This window comes from Oncorhynchus clarkii, chromosome 20 (genome assembly GCF_045791955.1).
Source record: "Oncorhynchus clarkii lewisi isolate Uvic-CL-2024 chromosome 20, UVic_Ocla_1.0, whole genome shotgun sequence".
Lineage (NCBI taxonomy): Eukaryota > Metazoa > Chordata > Actinopteri > Salmoniformes > Salmonidae > Oncorhynchus > Oncorhynchus clarkii.
The window spans coordinates 12,715,454-12,739,442 of NC_092166.1; the positions used below are offsets into that span (position 1 = coordinate 12,715,454).

General features: G+C 44.2%; 1 protein-coding gene across 2 annotated transcripts; it reads right to left on the reverse strand.

Annotated features, from left to right (window-relative positions):
* Positions 1-139: 139 nt before the first annotated feature.
* Positions 140-20,650, reverse strand: LOC139375922 (anoctamin-8-like). 2 transcript variants are annotated; one of them, XM_071117887.1, is made up of 17 exons: positions 20,474-20,650; positions 14,432-14,542; positions 13,654-13,786; positions 11,932-12,070; positions 11,713-11,809; positions 11,510-11,626; positions 11,170-11,297; positions 8,154-8,315; positions 6,832-6,984; positions 5,104-5,230; positions 4,412-4,467; positions 4,203-4,277; positions 3,435-4,097; positions 2,997-3,188; positions 2,524-2,655; positions 1,946-2,056; positions 140-1,511 (listed from the first exon to the last, which is right to left on the reverse strand). In XM_071117887.1, exons 1-17 carry the CDS (start codon positions 20,619-20,621, stop codon positions 837-839), a joined length of 3,219 nt encoding a protein of 1,072 aa, XP_070973988.1. In that variant the 5' UTR covers positions 20,622-20,650; the 3' UTR covers positions 140-836. The 2 variants fall into 2 exon arrangements, with proteins under 2 accessions (XP_070973988.1, XP_070973989.1); XM_071117888.1 differs by lacking the exons at positions 13,654-13,786; positions 14,432-14,542; positions 20,474-20,650 and adding an exon at positions 12,293-12,366 and having other exon boundaries at positions 694-1,511.
* Positions 20,651-23,989: the final 3,339 nt, after the last annotated feature.

The following is a 23,989-nucleotide window of genomic DNA, read 5'->3' on the forward strand; positions in this document are numbered from 1 at the left end:
TATAATATTGTAATTCACCAAAACATTTTGCATACACGCAAAGGTGGCTAGTAAATGAATATAACTACAGACGACAGGAATAGGCAGGCTACATTATAAAGTTGCCATGGTAGCTGTGTTAAAAATGTGATGCGTTACATTTTCTGTGGTCTCATGATGAAGTTTATTGAAGTGCGTTTTGCATCATTGAGGTACATTCACTACATCATGTAATAAAATAATTCATAGAAAAACAAAGTCAAGAAAAATAGAATATCTCTTACAGTCACAGTGAATGTACTTATTCTGTCCTATTGCAGGAATATATGATGGCTTGGTTTAGAAGGTGCTGAATAACTGAAGACATTTATTTCAGGCATGCAGATGATTCGCCATGCTTTTAAGACATCAAATCTGGTGAATGGATTGACAAAATCTTTACTGGAAACTGCCATCCAGATCTTACAGGAATGCTTTATGATTATCAGAACCACAAGTCATGCAGTCTTATAACTGTATTTAATGACGGTACTTGGGCTTCATTCAAGGGGTTAAACTGTTACAATTTGTACATAGTATCCACTTATACAGTCAGTATATAGAACAGATATAGCCTATATTTACTGTCATTTGGATTGTGGAGAATTATCCCAAAACCTGCTGCAATCTGACCTTACATTTCATAATTTAGCTTGTTCAGGATGACCTACAGGAAGTGCATTTACCACGGTGACATTTTAACAAGGATAACAATTTTATCATACTCTCCATCTAACATGGTGACATTTTAACAAGGATAAAAATGTATCGTACTCTGCTTCCCTTTCTTAAACGTTCAATGTTGCCATGACGATGGACTAACACTTGGAGCCAGAATTGTCAGTATCGCTAGATAGTCTCGTTTCTCCCTTCTCGCTCTCAGACGAGGGTAGCTCCTCGCCTGACGGAGTTGTGTTCAAGTCCTGCCTGGTGGGCTGGGTGTTAGGAGCGGCCTGGGGGCCAGAATCACCTGGTTTGGACGGCTGAGCTCCGTTTGCACACACCACTGCGCCCTCTGACCTGCTGAAGCTGAACAGCTTCCCTGGGCTGAAGGTCCTGCTGGGGGATTGAGACTTCTCCTGGTTCACGGAAGCAGTCGTCACCACGGTCCCCGGCGCTGGTGTTACTGACAACGGCTCCTTCTTCAACTCCGGAGACTTCCGGAACTTGAAGCTGAGGAAACCTGGTAGTTTTGCTTCTGCCCCGGTTGGGGACTGAGGGGATCGGGCCGTGCCCGTAGAGAACTTCCCCTGCTGGGGGAAGATCTGCTTGAGCTTCATCACGTTGTTGTTGCCCAGCAGAGAGCTGGGTCTCTTGGGCTTGTCCCCAGGCTTGCCCTGTGTCTTGTCATGGTGGTGCTGGTGGTCAGCCTTGTGGTACTCGCTCTCCTGCCGGGCCTCGGCCTGGAGCTCAGCCTGACGCTGCAGCTCCTCCTCCTCACGCCGCCTCCTCAGCTGCTGCTGGAAGTGCTGCTGGGCCTGATGCTCGTGCTTCTGCATAGGAACAAGGTAATATACAATATGTGGCATAAAGAGAGCAGACACTTTCTATGACCAGCTTTGGTTCGTGTCATGACTGTGTAAAGTTAAACACCATATGCTGACATCAACTTTCATGACTGTATGAAATCTGTTATTAAGTAATTAAATTATAATGACAGTGTTATGTAGGCCAACGTTACTGGAGAGTTCAAGTGAAGTGTCAGAGGCATATCCTTTTGATGCATTCAGTACAAAAAGATGCCCTGATGGACTCAAACATACTACAGTGTCTGTATGATGCAGGCATACACGATTCAAAAAAAAATTTAAACGCTAAGAAGACACATAAAGGACACAAACTTGGAGGATGATAGTGATAGACGCGGACAGTATATAACAGCTTGCTCTGTGGATTTAGCCAAGTGTTTCAACCTATGCAACTGTACCTTGAAAGCCTCCCTTCGACGATACTCCAGTTTGGCCATCTGGTCTGCGACCCATCCAGGGATATCAGGGATGGCCACATGGATGACGTATTTGAGGAGGATGGCAAAATGCTGTCAGTCCCAAAACAACAAAGGACAGACTGAGCAAACAGTGACATAAAAACACAGAAAAGTGTAATTCATCTATACCAGAGTGGAAAGAGTGTGACGATGCCATGCTGTGTGTGTAGAGGGAGCTGCTTGATCTTTTCAAGCCGGCAAGATCAGTTGGTATAGCCTAAGACTCTTAATCACAGGGTTGTGGGTACGAGCCCCACGTTGGGCTCATGCCTTTCAGCAGCTCTTGTTCTTCTCAATTACCTGTCAAGTCTTTTTCAATTTTAAAAGACAGCACAATATGCATCTACATTATTGTACAACGCTGAAATTGATTTTCAAAACAAAATGCCGTATTTGAGTGAAGGCTGTTGACTTGTGCTTAAACAGCCCCCCCCCCCCCCCGCATTGTGTTATAGTCCGTACAGCCTCCTTGGTTTTGAGAAAGGTGCTAAAACACAATGTCCACTGCATTATTTTACCTCCAGTACCACGATGGAGATGATGACCATCTCTGGGCTCAGCCAGGGGAAGAGACGCTGCAGCTGACCACACTGGCCAATGAGGTAACAGTTCACCATGATGGCTATCAAGCCCATGGCCTCCATTGCAGTCTGCACACAGAAAGAGAAGAGATTAAAATATCTCAGAGGGAAATTATCTTTATGAAAGAAATAGCTGTTGTCTTGCTTTTTTGAAGAATTGCATGATTTTAAAATGGTTCTCTAAGTTTAAGCTTAATTGCAGGTGAGGTAAATATGTATTTAAATATATGTCCTGGGACATACTGTACCATGATAAACGCATAATTGGAGAATAGGAGTGATAGTCTATGATTTTTGCCTTTTAAATCACAATGAATAAGATTACAGGCACTAGGGGGAGCTGATCCTAGATCAGCACTCCTACTTAGAGATGTCTTTGAACACGAGCCCAGATGTGAGCGACTACTAACCTGCCACTGTCCGATGCTTTCCACCCTCTGGCCAAAGGGCCTCTGCAGGCCAGTACAGAGCTTCAAGGCGTCACTCCGGATCTCTATAATGTTGTTGATGAGTGCGCACATGGCAGCCAATGGGAAGGCAGAGGAGAAGAGCACGACGTAGCCAAACTGGATGAACATCTCCTGGTAGTCCTGCAGGGTGTCCTGTTGGGTCAGAGGTCAAAAATCTAAGTCATATAACTGCATGGGCTGTCATTGAATAGCATTTGTGTTTAAATCACTTTTTACTTCAAATCTGAATGCACTATGCTTTGTATGCACCAAATACTAACTCAAGTCCATTCAAATGAAACTAAACATGTGTACAATATAAACCTAATGCACTGTGTTGCATTGATACACAGACAGCAGATCCAGTTCATAACAACAGATCTGACAACTAAGCCATACCTCATACGTCTGCATGCAGCTCTCCATCTCTGCTTGGGTAAGGATGACAGACTTGGGCTCCTCAGGCGGGTCAATCCAGGACTTTGTGGATTCTTTCTCTGGGATTGGATTTTTCCGTCTCTGACATACTACTGTGTCATAGCCACTTGGTGGGGAGACACTAGTCTCCTTGGTCTCAGATAACTCATAGTCACTGTCATCGTCGCCCATCTCAAAGATGCTGGAAGGATCCATGCCCTCCTCCACCATCGTGGGACTGTCCTCCGGGAAGCTGTCCTCGGGCTGGGTCGCCATGGCAACATCCCTGGCAACATCCACCTTCTCATTGAAGCTAATCTTCCGCTGCCTCAATGTGTCATTTATGTCCCACTCTTCCTCTGTGAACCTGTAGCCAGCCTTTAGATCTCCTCTCTTGTTCTGTTCTGTCTGTCCATTCACAGGATGTGTGGCAAGGCCTTTGGGGCCTAGCAGTGATTGGATAGTCCATGAAGCCTGGGCCTTTCCTAGAGCCAGGCGGCTGTACTTGATCACTATGGCCTGGAGAACTTCCCACACGATCTTGGGAGTAAATACTCCTAGTTTGTGGTGCTCGTACAGATAAGGCTGGAGCACCTCCTTGATGTTCTGGAGAAACTGGCGGAAGATCAGGAGAGTGGCTAGCATCTGTGAAGAGATCGTTTGAGTGATTCTGTTATTGCTGTTCTTTTAGCGAGAATAATTTTGTACACTCATGTTTTCCATTTTTCAAACCTAATTGACAGATTTTACCTCCTTCAGTCGCTCCATGTCCTTGAGGTAGAATCCGATGTAGAAAAGGCTAAGGTAAGAATTTATAAACTCAAACTGCAAAATGAAGAGAAGGAGTCTGAATGAGACATGACATTTATAAACATATATACAACAGTGTTAGTCAATAAAACACCCTTTGGGTAATAGAGAACAGTAGGAATAAAATAAACATGAAAAGTCTAACTTACAAAAAACATTTTAATGATGAGATTATTCTCATAGGCACTCTGAAGTCTGTAGTTCTCTGTAACAAAGTGATAAGAATCATTAAAATACATCGCTCCATTTGATACTGATTACTGAACAAACCTGTATGATCACTTTGTACTAAACCTGAAGAGATCAGAGCCAGTATTCGTATAGCGCTTGCCTTGTAGATGACATGAACAGGGAGGGACCTGATCCCAGATCACTACTCCTACTCTGAGTCGGGCCCTCACTGCTAGTCTGGAAAACCTGACCCTAGGCAACACATAGGGTTTGGTTTCAATCTTTTGGCATAGAGGAACTATGTCGTTCAGGGGAAAATATTCCGGAGACTCTCCCATCAAACCACGAGGCAGACATGCCAGAATGTGGCGATTCAAAACATAAGTTTGCAGGCAAAACCATTACAGTTGTTTTAGTGAAGGGTAGTTGATGTAAACTAGCCATTTGTGAAATGCACTCTAAAAATAACCTCTGTGATCTCAATCTTGCTAGCTACTATTTAGTATTTTATTCAAGCGGATAAAGTAGTGATGTAGGCAGTGATGTGGTTCATGTCATAAAGAGTTCATCATTGAAACCAGATCCTAGTCGCTGTTGCCTAGGTCAGGTCATTGCTCCGATCATTCCTCACCTGTTGCTCATATCAGTGAATCTCAGCTGAACGGCTTACCCATATCATTGAGCCAATGGGCGATCTTCCTATACACCTCACCACATACAGTCACAACGATGGCCAGCAAAATTTTAGGAATGAATCTTGTGATACTGGGTAACTCCTTAATTTCCATCACAAACTCCTATAAAAAGAAAGAAGAGATCAACCAAAAAAATAGAAAAATGTAATTACAGCAAGACAGGTTAATTAACCCTTGAGCCATTATCTTTGATCTTAAAAGCGCTTATCCCTGAAAAGTTGTGATTTAAACGGCAGTACACACTAACCATTTCTGACACTAAGGGATCCTATAGAGCGATTGTAATTTAAAGGACATATTCCCACGTTAGTCGAGACTGCATTTACGGTAAAAGTTGCATACAGTGCATTCAGAAAGTATTCAGACCCCTTTTTCCACATTTTGTAACTAGTCTCCCAGTCCCTGGTGCTGAAAAACATACCCACAGCATGATGCTGCCACCACCATGCTTCACCCTAGGGATTGTGACAAGTTTCCTCCAGACGTGACGCTTGGTATTCAGGCCAAAGAGTTCAATCTTGGTTTCGTCAGACCAGAGAATCTTGTTTGTCATGGTCTGAGAGTTCTTTAGGTGCCTTTTGGCAAACTGCAAGCGGGCTGTCATGTGCCTTTTACTGAGGAGTGGCTTCCGGCTGGCCACTCAACCATAAAGGCCTGATTGGTGGAGTGCTGCAGATATGGTTGTCCTTCTGGAAGGTTCTCCCATCTCCACAGAGGAACTCTAGAGTTCTGTCCGAGTGACCATCGGGGTCTTGATCACCTCCCTGACCAAGTACCTTCTCCCCTGATTGCTCAGTTTGGCCGGGCAGCCAGCTCTAGGAAGAGTCTTGGTAGTTACAAATTTTTTCCATTTAAGAATGATGGAGGCCACTGTGTTCTTGGGGACCTTCAACGCGGCAGAAATGTTTTGGTACCCTTCCCCAGATCTGCGCCTCGACACAATACTGTCTCGGAGCTCTACGGACAATTCCTTCAACCTCATTGCTTGGTTTTTGTTCTGACATGCACTGTCAACTGTGGGGCATCATATAGACACGTTTACTGCTGCTCTTTAATTATTTGTTACTTTATTTCTTATTTTGTTAGGTATTTTTCTTAAAACTGCATTGTTGGTTAAGGGCTTGTAAGTAAGCATTTCACGGTAAGGTCCACCACACCTGTTGTATTCGGAGCATGTGACAAATAAAATTAGATTTGTGTGCCTTTCCAAATCATGTCCAATCAATTGAATTTAACACAGGAGGACTCCAATCAAGTTGTAGAAACATCTTAAGGATGGTCAATGGAAACAGAATGCACCTGAGCTCAATTTCGAGTCTCATAGCAAAGGGTCTTGAATGCACTGTACAGTATCTCGGCTCAATCAGAAATTACATGTACATTTGTTTTGCGCAATATTGTACTGCTGAACCTCCGCGATATGGATTGTATCGAGCCCTAACGATACTTAGTGCTTTTTGACGAAGGAGCTCCTTTGAAACATGTCAACAATAAATATTATTAAAGAGAATTAAGCTGCAGTCCTCAACCTTCTTTCAATACTTCAATAGTGGACCATGCTTGACTCCGATGGCTAAGGGCTTGCTTCAATCTGTAGCACGGTTTAAATTTAAAGGTCATTTCCTACTGTGCCGACATATGCAGCGTTTAAAAATGCCTTTAAATGTCAATATAGCTATTTTCTGTTGATTTCTGTCTCTTACCTGCATCTCCAGACAGACAAGCATGGCCAGGAAGACAAAGCAGAGACAGAGGAGACAGATGGGGAGGCTGACCATCCACCTGAAAATCGTCCTCTTCCAGGGTGGGTAGTAAAACTCCTCACAGTCTGTTATGGGGCTACACCGCTTTACACCCTGAAAAACACACACACAGTCAGACACACACCAACTAAAATGCTTAGCGCCCAACGTGGGGCTCGAACCCACGACCCAGAGTTTCACACGCTACCAATTGAGTTAGCCGGACCTAAGGAGGACAGAGACAACTTCCCCTTTAGAAACCCCAGGACCCCTTGGAATTCACACAACACTCTCCAAACCTATATCTCATATTACTTATCCCTGTAGACCTCTAAACTCTGGCCCTCTAGACCCGTAAACTCTGGCCCTGTAGACCCGTAAACTCTGGCCCTGTAGACCCCTAAACTCTGGCCCTGTAGACCTGTAAACTCTGGCCCTGTAGACCCCTAAACTCTGGCCCTGTAGACCTGTAAACTCTGGCCCTGTAGACCCCTAAACTCTGGCCCTGTAGACCTGTAAACTCTGGCCCTGAAGACCCGTAAACTCTGGCCCTGTAAACCCCTAAACTCTGGCCCTGTAGACCTCTAAACTCTGGCCCTGTAGACCTGTAAACTCTGGCCCTGTAGACCTCTAAACTCTGGCCCTGAAGAACCCTAAACTCTGGCCCTGTAGACCCCTAAACTCTGGCCCTGTAGACCCGTAAACTCTGGCCCCGTAGACCCGTAAACTCCGGCCTTGTAGACCCCTAAACTCTGGCCCTGTAGACCACTAAACTCCGGCCCTGTAGACCCCTAAACTCTGGCCCTGTAGACCCCTAAACTCCGGCCCTGTAGACCCCTAAACTCTGGCCCTGTAGACCCCTAAACTCTGGCCCTGTAGACCCGTAAACTCCGGCCCTGTAGACCCGTAAACTCTGGCCCTGTAGACCCCTAAACTCTGGCCCTGTAGACCCGTAAACTCCGGCCCTGTAGACCCGTAAACTCCGGCCCTGGGACAGCTGTATGAGGTTGCTGATGGAATTTCTACTTTGGCCATTGTCCTGAAGGAACCAAACAGCACTGGTAGTAATCTAAGATCGGGATTCAATCCATGATGCATTGTAGAGCGCTGTCGACAATGTGTCTTTTAAAGGGAATGTTCTCAACGTCTGCATACATTCATGGTAACAGGACAGATTTCAGCTCAATCGGAAAGTATCTTTAAATGTCAAGTGCTCTACAACGTGCCCAGATTGAATCTCGGCCTAACTCTGAATGAATAGGATGCAATAACAAGACGCTCACCCGAAACTGGGGTCTAGGATCTTCAAGGGACTCGGCAGGAGTGTCCAGTGTTCCCCACCTGTATGCTAGCTCGGCTTCTCTCCGCTTCCACCTCTCCAGGAAGAGTGTCGCCCACACCACGTTGAAGAGGGCAAACACCACACAGCAGATGTCCTGGCTGGTCTGTGGGGGAGTGGAGAAGTGAGTGAGCCACATGAGATACATACAGAATAGGGGAATCTTTCTACTAAATATCAACAACAAATAACACTGGACATGTATCACAGAGCACAGAGATGGTAAGTGCTATGGTGGGTGAAATACAGTTTTGTAGTCTAGGCCAACACATCCATATTTTTTCACATTAATTTTTATGTGGTGATTAGGAGAGAAAACACATACAAATAGATTTCAACAAATCCAATCAAATCAAATGCATTTACAGTGGGGAGAACAAGTACTTGATACACTGCCAATTTTGCAGGTTTTCCTACTTACAAAGCATGTAGAGGTCTGTAATTTTTATTATAGGTACAATTCAACTGTGAGAGACAGAATCTAAAAAAAATCTAGAATATCACATTGTATGATTTTTAAGTAATTAATTAGCATTTTATTGCATGACATACGTAGGAAAACCTGCAAAATCAGCAGGGTATCAAATACTTGTTCTCCCCACTGTATATAGCCCTTACATCAGCTGATATCTCAAAGTGCTGTACAGAAACCCAGCCTAAAACCCCAAACAATAAGCAATGCAGGTGTAGAAGCACGGTGGCTAGGAAAAACACCCTAGAAAGGCCAAAACCTAGGAAGAAACCTAGAGAGAAACCAGGCTATGAGGGGTGGCCAGTCCTCTTCTGGCTGTGCCGGGTGGAGATACAAGTGAGTCATTTGAATAGTTACATGGAGTCTAGTTCTAGATCTGTTCGTGCTATCTTGCAAACTCCTACACTCTGTCATTGTCAGATTATGGACAAGGCTAAACTACATTGTGATACAGTCTTAGGAAAAAAGGTGCTACTTAGAACCTAAAAGGGTTAAATAACCAAATCCTTTTTGCTCCAGGTAGAGCCCTTTTGGGTTCTATGTAGAACCATTTCCACAGAGTGCTCTACATGAAACCCAAAAGGGTTATACCTGGAACCAAAAAGGCTTGTACCTGGAACCAAAAAGGTTCTCCTATGAGGACAGCTGAAGAACCCTTTTGGAACCCTTTTTTCTAAGATTGCACTATTGACAGGTACACTACTGGTCAAACATTTTAGAACACCTACTAATTCAAAGGTTTTTCTTAATTTGTATTATTTTATACATTGTAGAATAATAGGAAAGACATCAAAACTATAAAATAACACACATGGAATCATGTAGTAACCAAAAAAGTATTTAACAAATCTAAATATCCACCTGTCACACCCTGACCATAGTTTGCTTTGTATGTTTCTATGTTTTGTTTGGTCAGGGTGTGATCTGAGTGGGCATTCTATGTTGTGTGTCTAGTTTGTCTGTTTCTGTGTTTGGCCTGATATGGTTCTCAATCAGAGGCAGGTGTTAGTCATTGTCTCTGACTGGGCACCATATTTAGGTAGCCTGTTTGGTGTTGGGTTTTTGTGGGTGATTGTTCCTGTCTCTGTTTGCACCAGATAGGGCTGTTTCGGTTTTTCACGGTACGTTTATTGGTTTTTGTAATTGTTCTTTATCATCTTGATTAAAGATGTATAAAGATAACCACGCTGCATTTTGGTCCGCTTCTCTTTCACCAGAAGAAAACCGTTACACCACCCTTTGCCTTGATGACAGCTTTGCACACTTTTGGCATTCTCTCAACCAGCTTCACCTGGAATGCTTTTCCAACAGTCGTGAAGGAGTTCCCACATATGCTGAGCACTTGCTGGCTGCTTTTCCTTCCCTCTGCGGTCCGACTCATCCCTAACCCAACTTAATGAAGGTCAGGGGATTGTGGAGGCCAGGTCATCTGATGCAGCACTCTATCATTCTCTTTCTTGCTAAAAAAGACCTTACACAGCCTGGAGGTGTGTTGGGTCACTGTCCATGTTGAAAAACAAATGATAGTCCCTCTAAGCCTAAACCAGATGGGATGGCGTATCGCTGCAGAATGCTGTGGTAGCTATGCTGGTTAAGTGTGCCTTGAATTCTAAATTAATCAAAGACAGTATCACCAGCAAAGCACCACCACAACATAACACCTCCACCTCCATGCTTTATGGTGGGAATAACACATGCGGAGATCATCCGTTCACCCTCACCGCGTCTCACAAAGACACGGCGGTTGGAACCAAAAATCTCATTGGACTCCAGACCAAAGGACAAATTTCCACCAGTCTAATGTCCATTGCTTGGGTTTCTTGTCCCAAGCAAGTCTCTAATGAACTTATCCTCTGCAGCAGAGGTAACTCAGGGTCTTCCTTTCCTGTGGTGGTCCTCATTGAGAGCCAGTTTCATCATAGCGTTTGATGGTTTTTGTGACTGCACTTGAAGAAAGTTTCAAAGTTCTTGAAATGTTCCATATTGACTGACCTTAATGTCTTAAAGTAATGATGGACTGTCATTTATTTTTGCTTATTTGAGCTGTTCTTACCATAATATGGTAAGAAGCAAATAGGGCTATCTTCTGTATACCCCCCCCCCCCCCCCTACCTTGTCACAACACAACTGTCTCAAATGCATTAAGAAGTAAAGCAATTCCATAAATGAACTTTTAAGAAGACACACCTGTTAATTGAAATGCATTCCAGGTGACTGACTACCTTATGAAGCTGGTTGAGAGTGTGCAAAGCTGTCATCAAGGCAAAGGGTGGCTATTTGAAGAATCTCAAATATAAAATATATTTTGATTTGTTTAACACTTTTTTGTTTACTTTCGTACATGATTCCATGTGTTATTTCATAGTTTTGATTTCTTCACTATTATTCTACAATGTAGGAAATTGAAAAATAAAGAAAAAAGCCTTGAATGAGTAGGTGTTGACCAGTGTGAGATCTCCATTAGGTAATGTGATGCTGCACCACCTACCTGGTCAGCCTCAGCCAGGATCCACAGCAGGAAGCCGATGACTGCAGGGTACAGCATGGAGTTGGTGTAGAAACCCAGCCAGGCAAAGTACATGCCAATCTTCACCCCAAAGTAATCACAGATGTCATCTGACACACAGACATGACACCAACAACATGACAGACAAAGACAGACACAATGGGTTATTGGCTTCGGTTAGTAAATTATATTTTTAAGAAATGTGTATCTTTCCATTGATATTGTATTTGTAGTGCAAATTATATTATCTTATTCTATGATAGAATGATCAATTTATTGTAACAATTAAGCATGCTATATTGTCTCAACAGGTGCTGCTCACCCAAAGGCTGTCTCTCACAGACAGCTTGGACCCATGACGTCATCAGCTGACTGAGGATCCGTTGCTCGTGTAGAGGAAACACTTGATAGATTACTCCTCTGGCCATCAGCTCTGGAACTGATCAGTCAATAACAAAGCTGTCTCAGATTTTATTGTGATGCTGAAGAGTCAGGCAATGAGTAAATACAAAAACAATTGTTTACTGATTGGTTGTCCCTCCAGGAAGTGGAAGTTGTGAAGGACTTCTCCTTGTTTGGCTCGCAGGTTGTCCAGCCAGTACTTGATGATGCTCTGACGCTCCTGAAGAAAAGATGTGATCGAACAACCACAGAGTTTGTGGGAACAAGGTAAACATCAGCAACAGGACATATATCAGAGCTGTTTAAATATGTTTGGAGATCATAGCCATAACTGATACGAACCTGGGAGGTGAAAAAGCACAGCTCGCTCTCTATGTTCTCGTATATATTATCCTCTGCACAGGAAAACCTATGTGTTCCACCTCCATACTGTGGTTTGACCACTTTGCGCATCCCCGTCAGCTCTGCACCACGCAGCAAGCTGAGGAGAGGAAGACAAGAGGGGAGAAGGACACAAGATTTATTTGACAGTCTTGTTTCAGACGCTATTTACCTGGTCCCATATCTGACTGTTCTGTCTTGTCAACTCCTCCTATGGTCATTGTCAAACCAACCAACAGAGCACAAACAGATCTGGAACCAGGCCACTATTTATGAATGTGATGTTTACGAATGATGTGGTAACAATATTTTTTTATTTCACCTTTATTTAACCAGGTAAGCTAGTTGAGAACAAGTTCTCATTTGCAGCTGCGACCTGGCCAAGATAAAGCATAGCAGTTCGACACATACAACAACACAGAGTTACACATGGAATGAACAAGACATACAGTCAATAATACAGTAGAAAAAAGAAAACAATGTCTATATACAGTGAGTGCAAATTAGGTCAAATAAGGGAGTTAAGGCAATAAATAGGCCATGGTGGCGAAGTAATTACAATATGGCAATTAAACACTGGAATGGTAGATATGATCCAAAATATGGATGTGCATGTATAGATACTGTGGTGCAACAGAAGCAAAATCAATAAATACAGTATGGGGATGAGGTAGATAGATGGGCTGTATACAGATGGGCTATGAACAGGTGCAGTGAGCTGTGAGCTGCTCTGACAGCTGGTTCTTAAAGCTATTGAGGGAGATGGGAATCTCCAGCTTCAGTGATTTTTGCAGTTCGTTCCAGTCAGTGGCAGCAGAGAACTGGAAGGAAAGGCGACCAAAGAAGGAATTGGCTTTGGGGGTGACCAGTGAGATATACCTGCTTGAGCGCGTGCTACGAGTGGGTGCTGCTATGGTGACCAGCGAGCTGAGATAGGGCGGGGCTTTACCTAGCAGAGACTTGTAGATAACCTGTAACCAGTGGGTTTGGCGACGAGTATGAAGCGAGGGCCAGCCAACAAGAGTGTACAGGTCGCAGTGGTGGGTAGTATATGGGGCTTTGGTGACAAAACGGATGGCCCTGCGATAGACTACATCCAGTTTGCTGAGTAGAGTGTTGGAGGCTATTTTATAGATGACATCGCCGAAGTCAAGGATCGGTAGGATGGTCAGTTTTACGAGGGTATGTTTGGCAGCATGAGTGAAGGAAGTTTTGTTGCGAAATAGGATACCGATTCTAGATTTAATTTTTGATTGGAGATGCTTAATGTGAGTCTGGAAGGAGAGTTTACAGTCTAGCCAGACACCTAGGTATTTGTAGTTATCCACATATTCTAAGTCAGAGCCGTCCAGAGTAGTGATGCTGGTCGGGCGGGCAGGTGCGGGCAATGATTGGTTGATTGCGTTTAAGAGCAGTTGGAGGCCATGGAAGGAGAGTTGTATGGCATTGAAGCTCTTCTGGAGGTTAGTTAACAGTGTCCAAAGAAGGGCCAGAGGCATACAGAATGGTGTCGTCTGCGTAGAGGTGGATCAGAGAATCACCAGCAGCAAGAGCGACATCATTGATGTATACAGAGAAGAGAGTCGGCCCGAGAATTTAACCCTGTTAGGTAACGACCATATAATTAACATTTAACCATTACAATTCCGACATAAATGTCATGTAAGAAGTGGAGTGTCTTACTTCTCAAATGTGGTTGTAATAAAGAATGCGTAGCCCTGTGTGTGTTGATGCTGTCGGATCTGGATTGTAACTTGTGGGATTCCCAGTCGGATGTGGTTCAGCAGCCATAGCAAGGTGTGGTCGTCTATGGTGTCTACAAAGGAGTAAATTGTCAGTTTCTATGTCAGAATTTGTATTTCATTTATTTAAATCTATATACAGCCACAGCCTAATTGCCATGAATTAATACTGAACCTCTGTCACAGTCATTCAATGCTTGACATTTTTTTAACACTTCACATTCTAGTAATTCATCAGACTGATCACAGACTCTTGGAACATTCAAATAAGGAGGCTGCATCAACAACATTCTTCAATGCTTGACAGAGGTAGCAACGGTAACCGTGGGAGGGTGGACCCATGAAAAGGTCAATACAATCAAATGAGGTAACCGCCCTAGTGTTTATGGGGTCTTCATTTCATCCCATCCTGCAAGAATGAGTGCAATAATTCATATCCAACCCAATTTTAGTTGGGATCCATGTGGCAGACTTGCTTTGACCAATGAGATCCATTTGTGTGAACCCACACAGCATGTGTGCAGAATTATAGAGTGCCTAACTCTGAAACAAACATACAGGTAATGGATATTATTCAATCGTCCCTGCGGACTGTTCTGCGTCACATCAACGAGTGATTGGCTCATTGCCCACATCGGCCAATAAGACTCCCCCTCAAAGTTTCCCATCATGATTGAGGAGACTGAACCGTGGAAGGTGAAGGTGGTGATTTAGCGTACCTGAGAATGTCATTAGGATATCACAGTCTTCCGTGGGCACCATTTTCAGCCAGGATTTATGGGACATTATGTACTGTCTGGCCTGCGAGAGGCGTTTCCCAAACAAATTATCTAAAGGGGAAGAGGTAGAGGGGAGGAGAGAGAGAGAGAGAGAGAGAGAGAGATGGAGGGTAAGAATAGTCCACATACAGTGAAATGGGGACATAATTTCTGGTCCTAACTTGTAGACTTGTTTACGTGCTGCTGTGCGGTTTGTTGCTAACTGACAACTTTACGGTTTTTACTTTTTAATTAACGTTTCATATTTACATTTTTTCCCCTCGCTCAACTTTTTCACCCGGAGGTTTTATCGTCAGGACATCCACCAGCCGAAGCTAAGTAGTAACATTAACCTTCCAATTGCTGTATTCATAATATAAAGGAGGACGCCTGATGGTGAGGATAGCTGTGTTGCAAGCCCAGCTTCAGACACAATCGTTAGGAAAGGGTCATTTAAGTGTAGGAAAGGATGAAACAGCGTCTGTGTCACAAATAAGTACAGATAGTATAAATCCCCTCGCACGGTCCCCGCAGCCGGACAACTTTCTCATGGCTTCTGGAGGGAAATGCAGACAGAAACTTTCAACCGGTTCTCCCCGTTAAGCAACCGGTCGGACTCAGAGGCCGAGCCTTCTCTGATCTCTACTCCTCCTGTTACGGGGTCTGAGACGCCGAAGCCTCCCACCATTAGCTCTGACAAATTGAAAACCCTAGTCATTTGTGAATCCATTACCCGCAGTATTAGACTTAAGACGAATCATCCAGCGATCATACACTGTTTACCAAGGGGCAGGGCTACCGACATTAATGCTAATCTTAAAATGGTGCTGGCTAAAACTGCCGAGTGTAGAGAGTATAGGGATATTGTTATCCACGTCGGCACCAACGATGTTAGGATGAAACAGTTAGAGGTCAACAAGCGCAACATAGCTTCAGTGTGTAAATCTGCAAGAAAGATGTGTCGGCATCGAGTAATTGTCTCTGGCCCCCTCCCAGTTAGGGGGAGTGATGAGCTCTACAGCAAAGTCTCATAAGTCAATCGCTGGTTGAAAACTGTTTTCTGCCCCTCCCAAAATATATAATTTGTAGATAACTGGCCCTATTTCTGAGACTCACCCACGAACAGGATCAAGCGTGGTCTGCTGTGGAGTGACGGAATCCATCCTAGCTGGAGGGGTGCTCATCTTATCTACGAACATAGACATGGCTCTAACTCCCCTAGGTCCACAATGAGATAGGGTGCAGGCCAGACAGCAGGCTGTTAGATTAGTGGAGTCTGCCACTAGCACAGTCAGTGTAGTCAGCTCAGCTATCCCCATTGAGACTGTAGACACAGTACCTCAATCTAGGTTGGGCAAAACTAAACATGCCGATGTTCGCCATAGCAATCTCACTGGAATAAAGACCTCCATTCCTGTCATTATTGAAAGATATTGTGATATCTCAAAATAGACCTACTTAAATTACCTTTTAATGGCGTCAGACCGAGGCTCTGCATCTGTCCTCGTGCTCCTAGACGTTAGTGCATATTACCCAAGTGCAAGCCTCTGGCTTCCTGTTAAGGCTATTTCAAGGTTTTACTGCTAACCTACAAAGCATTACATGGGCTTGCTCCTACCTGTCTTTCCGATTTGGTCCTGCCGTACATACCTACACATACGCAGGCCTCCTTATTGTCCCTAGAATTTCTTAGCAAACAGCTGGAGGCAGGGCTTTCTCCTATAGAGCTCAATTTTTATGGAATCGTCTGCCTATCCATGTGAGAGACGCAGACTCTGCCTCGACCTTTAAGTCTTTATTGAAGACTCATCTCTTCAGTAGGTCCTATGATTGAGTGTAGTCTGGCCCAGGTCAATGGAAAGGCACTGGAGCAACGAATTGCCATTGCTGTCTCTGCCTGGCCGGTTCCCCTCTCTCCACTGGGATTCTCTGCCTCAAACCTTATTACAGGGGCTGAGTCACTGGCTTACTGGTTACGCCACTTGAGTGGGTTGAGTCACTGATGTGATCTTCCTATCCGGGTTGATGCCCCCTTTTTGGTTCGTGCTGTGCGGGAGATCTTTGTGGGCTATACTCGGCTTTGTCTCAGGATAGTAAGTTGTTGGTTGAAGATATCCCTCTAGTGGTGTGGGGGCTGTGCTTTGGCAAAGTGGGTGGGGTTATATCCTGCCTGTTTGGCCCTGTCTCAGAGTATCGTCGGACGGGGCCAGTGTCTCCCGAATCCTCCTGTCTCAGCCTCCAGTATTCATACTGCAATAGTATGTGTCGGGGGGCTAGGGTCAGTCTGTTATATCTGGAGTATTTCTCCTGTCTCAGCCTCCAGTATTTATGCTGCAGTAGTTTATGTGTCGGGGGGCTAGGGTCAGTCTGTTATATCTGGAGTATTTCTCCTGTCGTATCCAGTGTCCTGTGTGAATTTAAGCACGCTCTCGCTCTCTTTTTCTTTCTTTCTTTCTCTCTCGGAGGACCTGAGCCCTTGGACCATGCCTCAGGACTACCTGGCCTGATGACTCCTTGCTGTCCCCAGTCACGCTGGTCGTGCTGCTGCTCCAGTTTCAACTGTTCTGCCTGCGGCTATGGAACCCTGACCTATTCACCAGATGTGCTACCTGTCCCAGACCTGCTGTTTTCAACTCTCTAGAGACATCAAGTGCGGTAGAGATACTCTGAATGATCGGCTATGAAAAGCCAACTGACATTTACTCCTGAGGTGCTGACCTGTTGCACCCTATACAACCACTGTGATTATTATTATTTGACCCTGCTGGTCATCTATGAACATTTGAACATCTTGGCCATGTTCTGTTATAATCTCCACCCGGCACAGCCAGAAGAGGACTGGCCACCCCTCATAGCCTGGTTCCTTTCTAGGGAGTTTTTCCTAGCCACCGTGCTTCTACACCGGCATTGCATGTTGTTTGAGGTTTTAGGCTGGGTTTTCTGTCCAGCACTTTGTGACATCAGCTGATGTAAAAAGGGCTTATAAATACATTTGATTGATTGATTGATTGACATGGGTGACAGATGGAGAGGGAGGATTCTGCCAAAATGCCAAATCCTCATTGTCAGCTTCCCCATTCTTCTGCCCATCAACAAGGCCAAAGCAGTGTGTTACTGCATTCCGCTGTCTGAAAGTTAGAAATGGACAGGGCCTCCCGGGTGGCTCAGTGGTCTAAGGCACTGCAGTGCTAGCTGTGCCTTCAGAGACTCTGGGTTCGAGCCCAGGCTCTGTTGCAGCCGGCCACGGCCGGGAGGTCCATGGTGCGACGCACAATTGGCCTAGCGTCGTCCGGGTTAGGGAGGGTTTGGCCGGTAGGGATATCCTTGTCTCATCGCGCACTAGCAACTCCTGTGGCAGGCCAGGCGCAGTGCACGCTGATCAGGTCGCTAGGTGTACAGTGTTTCCTCCAACACATTGGTGTTTCTGGGTTGGATGTGTGCTGTGTTAAAGAAGCAGTGCGGCTTGCTTGAGTTGTGTTTCGGAGGACGCATGGCTCTTGACCTTCGTCTCTCCCGAGCCCGTACAGGAGTTGTAGGAGTTGTACTAACAATTGGGGAGAAAACGTGGGTAATAATAAAAGAAATGGACACAGATCATCCCAGATCAGAAAGTATTAGACATTATCATTTTCTACATTGGCATGATTGAAAAAGAGTTTGGCTCCTCTTGTACAACACAGGGTCTGTGTATTTAAGTTGTTTGTACAACAGAAGATAATGCACACAGTATTTACTCTACTAAGCTGCAGTACTTGTATGGTAGCTTTGGCGCACTGCAATTGAAAACCAACCACTACATGGGAGGTACTAAACACAGGATCTGCTGATTTTAAAGTGTCCAACTTAATCCAGTCAAACCACGTGACACCAAATAAGAATGAGAAACGTTGACTGGCAATCCCATAAATGTTCTGTTACTGACATGTTCTGTCCTCTAAAATTCCCTGCCATCTCTCTGTCTCTATCTCTTTCACTTTCTCTGTCTCTCACTTTCTTTCTCTCACTGTCTCTCTCTTTCACATTTACACCCACACACACACCACTAGGCTGATTTAGGGGTTGGGTTAAATACAAAAGACACATTTCGGTGGACGCATTCGGTTGTGCAACTGACTAGGTATCCTCTTTCCCTCCCCTAACGTGTGAGCCATGTCTAGATTGTGAAGTGAAATTAATCTTGTCACTCTAACCAGGTGCCACTGTAGGGCTTTAGTTATGAACAGCATCAACTACTCTATCATTCCCCATTCTTACACAACTAAATTGTATACTTTTATCTTCACTGCCAACACTGTTTAAACCTAGGTACTGCTATAGTGCTGGGACTGCTAGGTCTACCAGTAGCAGCGTGTCAAAAGCCATCTATCAGCAGATATAGGAAATGGGGTCATGTTCCTTTGATTGTACCTACTGACTTTACTGTGGTGCTCTTTTCCTAACCAACACTTTTACTTTATGATCAACACAATTCTGCCCAATATAAATTACAGGCCAAGTTTGTGTGTGTGAGTGTGTGTACTGAATGGAGGATAATAGTCTGACTGTAAAACATGTAGAAATGCAGTTCAAAGCCTACTGAATGTGGGTTATCCCCATGTCCCCTCATTCAATAGCATATCTGGGCCTGTATTCATTAGGCGTCTCAGAGTAGCAGAGCTTATCTATAATCGACAAGGCTAAACTGATCCTAGATCATCACTGTACTCTCAGACGCTTTATGAATACAGGCCCTGAGCATTGAGTCATTATCCCCCATCACGGACAACTTTAGCATTTTTGCTAATTAGCAACTGTTCAACTACTTGCTACTTTGCAACTACTTAGCATGTTAGCTAACCCTTCCCCTAACCCTTTTAGATAACTCTTTGCCTAACCCTAACCCTTCCCCTAACATTTTAACCTAACTTCTAAACTTAACCCTAACACCTAGCTAACGTTAGCCACTTAGCCAACTAGCGAGAATTCGTAACATAGCATACGTTTAGAAAATGTCGTAACATATTGTACGTTTTGCGAATTTGTAACATATTCTGAGTTTTGCTACTTCATTATGTATATAATACAAATTGTAATTCTAAACATATATGAAATGTGTGATGGACATCCACAAATGGACTAAATGGAATGTCTCGGATTTACATATAGAATAATACCAAATGCTCTGAGAGCAGTTTGATCTCCATCTCCAAATTGATAATAAAGCCATGTCCTGTGCCATTCAGTTTTTTTTGGCACTGCTGCTGATGACTTTCTTCAACCGTTGCAAAACATACCAGTCAGTTAGCTCTCGCCTCTACCACGTTGTGACAGAATTTTCAAAAACAAAAGGAAGTGCGGTAAAATGCGTCTGAGATGGTTCGGATGACTGCCCGCTTGCTGTGATATTGTGAACTGTGTGCTGAGTATTTGCGTAAGAAGTGTGGACGTGTAAGACATGTGTGTGATTGCTTAACGTATGCACATTGCGCAATACATTTTTTTCAAGACAAAGTTTTAATAAAATAGCCACTTAAAAATAGCTACTCAAATCCAACATGAAATATTTAGCTTTTAATCGTAGTTTCCGTTTAAACTCCCTTGTTTGACTGCTAGATTACTGAAATAAATAACGTAATCCATTATTTATTACAATACATAGCTGACATCATAACAATATAATAGACTGAAATGCAGTCCCATTGCCTTGGACCCATAGGCTAGGCTACACCTGTGGGACCACAAAAGACATCTGCCACATTCGGCCCTGCTCATCGGAATGCGCACAATGCTACCGGACGCGACGCACCAAAAACAAAAACAATCGTGGCATGTAGCCTAATATGAACGGTGTATGAGATTAACCTCAAGTACTGGGGTAAATGGCATTTTGCGTGAATGTTTGAGAATACTGCATCATAGTCTCGTACTACCACAAATAGCATTGATCATTTTCCTCCCTACAACCATCTAACTTGAATTCATGCACCTCACGACGACAAATACTCTATTCCTCAAGACACTCACCCAGGACACCGAACGACATTGAATACATCTGTTTTTGCTTAGTTATCTTGTCGTCTTCAGTGGGCACCATCCTCTCCCCTACCCTGTCGCCGTCCGCGGTGCTGTTTACAGACGCCGTGGGATCAGGTGCCCCAATCGTCACGATCATGGTGCATTAAAAGACAGCGCTACAACTATGGAAGGTGATGTTGCATGAGCATTGTATGAACAGGGTTGGTGATACCCGCCTACCCTACCTGTTCGTGCTATGACCTGAACCTGGCAGAAAGAGTTTAGTTGTAACAGGTTCTCTCTCCCTTGAGCGTTCATATGGAGAAGGTATTCATAAATAGTCTCAGATTAGGAATGCTGATCTATGATCAGGTCCCCCATGTCCATGTAACTCATTCATTAATATGATTTAAAATACAGAACTGATCATAGATTAGCACTCCTACTCCGAGACACTATGAATACGGGCCCTGATTGTACTGTAGAGCCAAAATATCAAACCATTCAGAGTACTTTTATCTCAAAAGGACCCCTTACCTCTAATCAAAATGATGTGATCTGCAAGTCATTATTATAGATGCTCACGAAGAGAGTCTTTGGACAGACCTATGAGAAACCCGTATTTGCAATAAATATAGTTTGTGTTTAAAAAGCCCCTTTGGAGTGCACCGATTTATAGGAGATACTTCTCAATGCCGTTATACTTTCAGATTCTGCAGTACAGTGTCATGGCCGCTAGAGAGCAGTCGTGTTAAAGTATGACAAAGACAGACGCTTTTTGTTGGTATAAAGGGCAAGAGACAGGACATCCCGATGAGGTGCCAGCCTGCTTGCTACCTTGAGGCCCTAACTAAACTCCTACAGGGAACACTAGGTGATCTGGGCCCGTATTCATAAAGTGTCTCAGAGTCAGAGTGCTGAGGTCCCGCCTGTCCATATAATCATATTCATTATGATCTTAAAGGCAAAACGGATCCTAAATCAGCACCCACCTACTCTGAGATGCTTTATGAATATGGGCCCAGGTAGCAGTGCTGCTGCTGAGCTGAGTAAATGCGTTGTAATCCACTGTCTCTCCCTACTCTGGCAGAATACCATAGGCATTGGGGCTTTCTGGTTGATGGCTAATCAATGGGGTTGATAGAGTACAGTAAATCTAGTCTGGTGACATGTCAAAATCCAACTGAATTGCCGTTGAGGATGATTGTTAATCTTGTTGGGCTTTTGTTGGGGAGATGCTATTAGTCTATGTAAAGGAAAAATCTTTTGTATTAAGTATTCATTGTAAATGTTGGTTTAGTCTTCATTTGAATAGGATTATAACATTAATTTTGCAATGCAAGTGAGGAATTCAGCATACTTTTTAAATTGCGTACAATAACTTGACGATTAAATATGAAAAGATACCACAGGCTTCTGAGCAGCGTTACAGTACTGAAAACTCATAGATGACTGGGTCAGCTCAAATTAATCATGTAAGAGCCAGATAATGCCAAATTAACAACGGTTTAATTTTACCAGGTAAGTTGACTGAGAACACATTCTCATTTACAGCAAAGACCTGGGGAATAGTTACAGGGGAGAGGGGGATGAATGTGCCAATTGTAAACTGGGGATTATTAGGTGATCGTGATGGTTTGAGGGCCAGGACACCAGGGTTAACACCCCTACTCTTACAATAAGTGCCATGGGATCTTTAATGACCTCAGAGAGTCAGGTTACCCCTTTAACGTCCCATCCGAAAGACAGCACCCTACACAGGGCAGTGTCCCCAATCACTGCCCTGGGGCATAGGGACATTTTTTTAGACCAGAGGAAAGAGTGCCTCCTACTGGCCCTCCAACACCACTTCCAGCAGCATCTGGTCTCCCATCCAGGGAATGACCAGGACCAACCCTGCTTAGCTTCAGAAGCAAGCAAGCAGTGGTATGCAGGGTGGTATGCTGCTGGCTAATAAGTCAACAGGGGCAGGCAATAGACAGGTCAAGGCAGACAGGGGTCAGTAAACCAGAAGTGGGGCAACGGTACCGGACGGCAGGCAGACAGACAGAGGTCAATAATCCAGAGGTGGGGCAAAGGTACAGGTCGGCAGGCAGAGTGGTCAGGCAGGCAGAGTGGTCAGGCAGGCGGGCTCAGAGTCAGGACAGGCAAGGCAAGGGTCAAAACCAGGAGGGCGAGAAGAAGCGAGACTGAACCGCAGGTGCTGAGACCAAAACCCTGGTTGACTTGACAAACAAGATGAACTGGCAACAGACAAACAGAACACAGGTATAAATACACAGGGGATAATGGGGAAGATGGGCGACACCTGGAGGGGGGGTGGAGACAAGCACAAAGACAGGTGAAACAGATCAGGGTGTGACACACATTTACAGATGTGATTGATAGTAATGCAATGACAAGTGATTGACCTGACATGAGAAGCCAATTGAGCTCAGGTTGCTTTTGACAGATCCAGGGACACCATTGAGGCCCATTGTTTCCTTCCACCTTCCGCTGCTTCCACTCTTAACCTCACCCTCAACTATCAGCAAGAGAGAGGTTTTGCCCTCTAATGTGTTTACTAGTCAGGCGGCCATGGGACTGAAAGGGGCCAGGCAAATAGGAAGTGTAATTAGCAACGTTAGTAGCAAGAGACAAAAGGGGTCAGAGTTCTGCAACCCCGGGTAGGAAGGAGGTAGCAATTATAAGCGGCCATTCCATTCTTGCAGTTTGGGTGGAGTGGGGAGATGTGGTCCCATTGCCTTTCTGGATCTCAAATTGTCACTAAAGACACCCAGACCAGAACAAACCCAGAGCAAACCCAGCATTCTCAGACATCATTGTTGCTCAAATCTGCATTTTTTTAAAACCTAATTGGCCTCAGATACCTGAGGACGCTCGATAGCAAATGACCGGTGGCAGAGATGACAAGCAGAGATGACAAGCAGAGATGACAAGCAGAGATGACAAGCAGAGATGACAAGCAGAGATTACCTAAAAAGGTTATTGCGAATAGTACCCATCACACTGAACCTACAACACGATAGAGGGATAAGCAGGCAATTCTTCATATATCAAATTAAGATGAGGTTTAAAGGGGACTTTAACCTAAAGTACATATCAAAGTTGTCTACTTTTGTTGGCTGTTGTTGATTGATCCAGTTTTAAAGTCCATATTTGAGTTATTTGGTTAGTTTCAGCAGCATCTGTCTACTAGCTACTAGCTAACATTAGCTTCATAAGGCAAAACATTTACAGAATGCATCCAACAGCACACCTCTGGGCAGAGCTCAACAGGGGATATTTCCAACCCACAGTTAGCCAAGTTGGCTAGCTATAGTTATTTTTTTTACAGTTAGCTTAGTTAGATACCACTCCTACACTCATAGTTTTGCTAACTACCAAAAACACTGCTTCATGCCTCCAAAAATCTTTACATTTAGTTGATTGTGACATATCCACTTAATAGGGCATTCAGGCCTGCTTTGTGCTAACCTGCAGTGCAATTTGCACAATCATGCATACGCCTGTGTGAACTCTATC

Bases quoted from the DNA above. Each gene is read 5' to 3' on its own strand.
- LOC139375922 (XM_071117887.1), bottom strand. From the start codon at position 20,621: ATGATCGTGACGATTGGGGCACCTGATCCCACGGCGTCTGTAAACAGC. The intron at 11,810-11,931 runs GTTCGTATCAGT...TCTTTTCTTCAG, and splicing joins TGTGCTTTTTCACCTCCCAG to GAGCGTCAGAGCATCATCAA. The intron at 4,098-4,202 runs GTAAAATCTGTC...ATCTCTTCACAG, and splicing joins ACATGGAGCGACTGAAGGAG to ATGCTAGCCACTCTCCTGAT.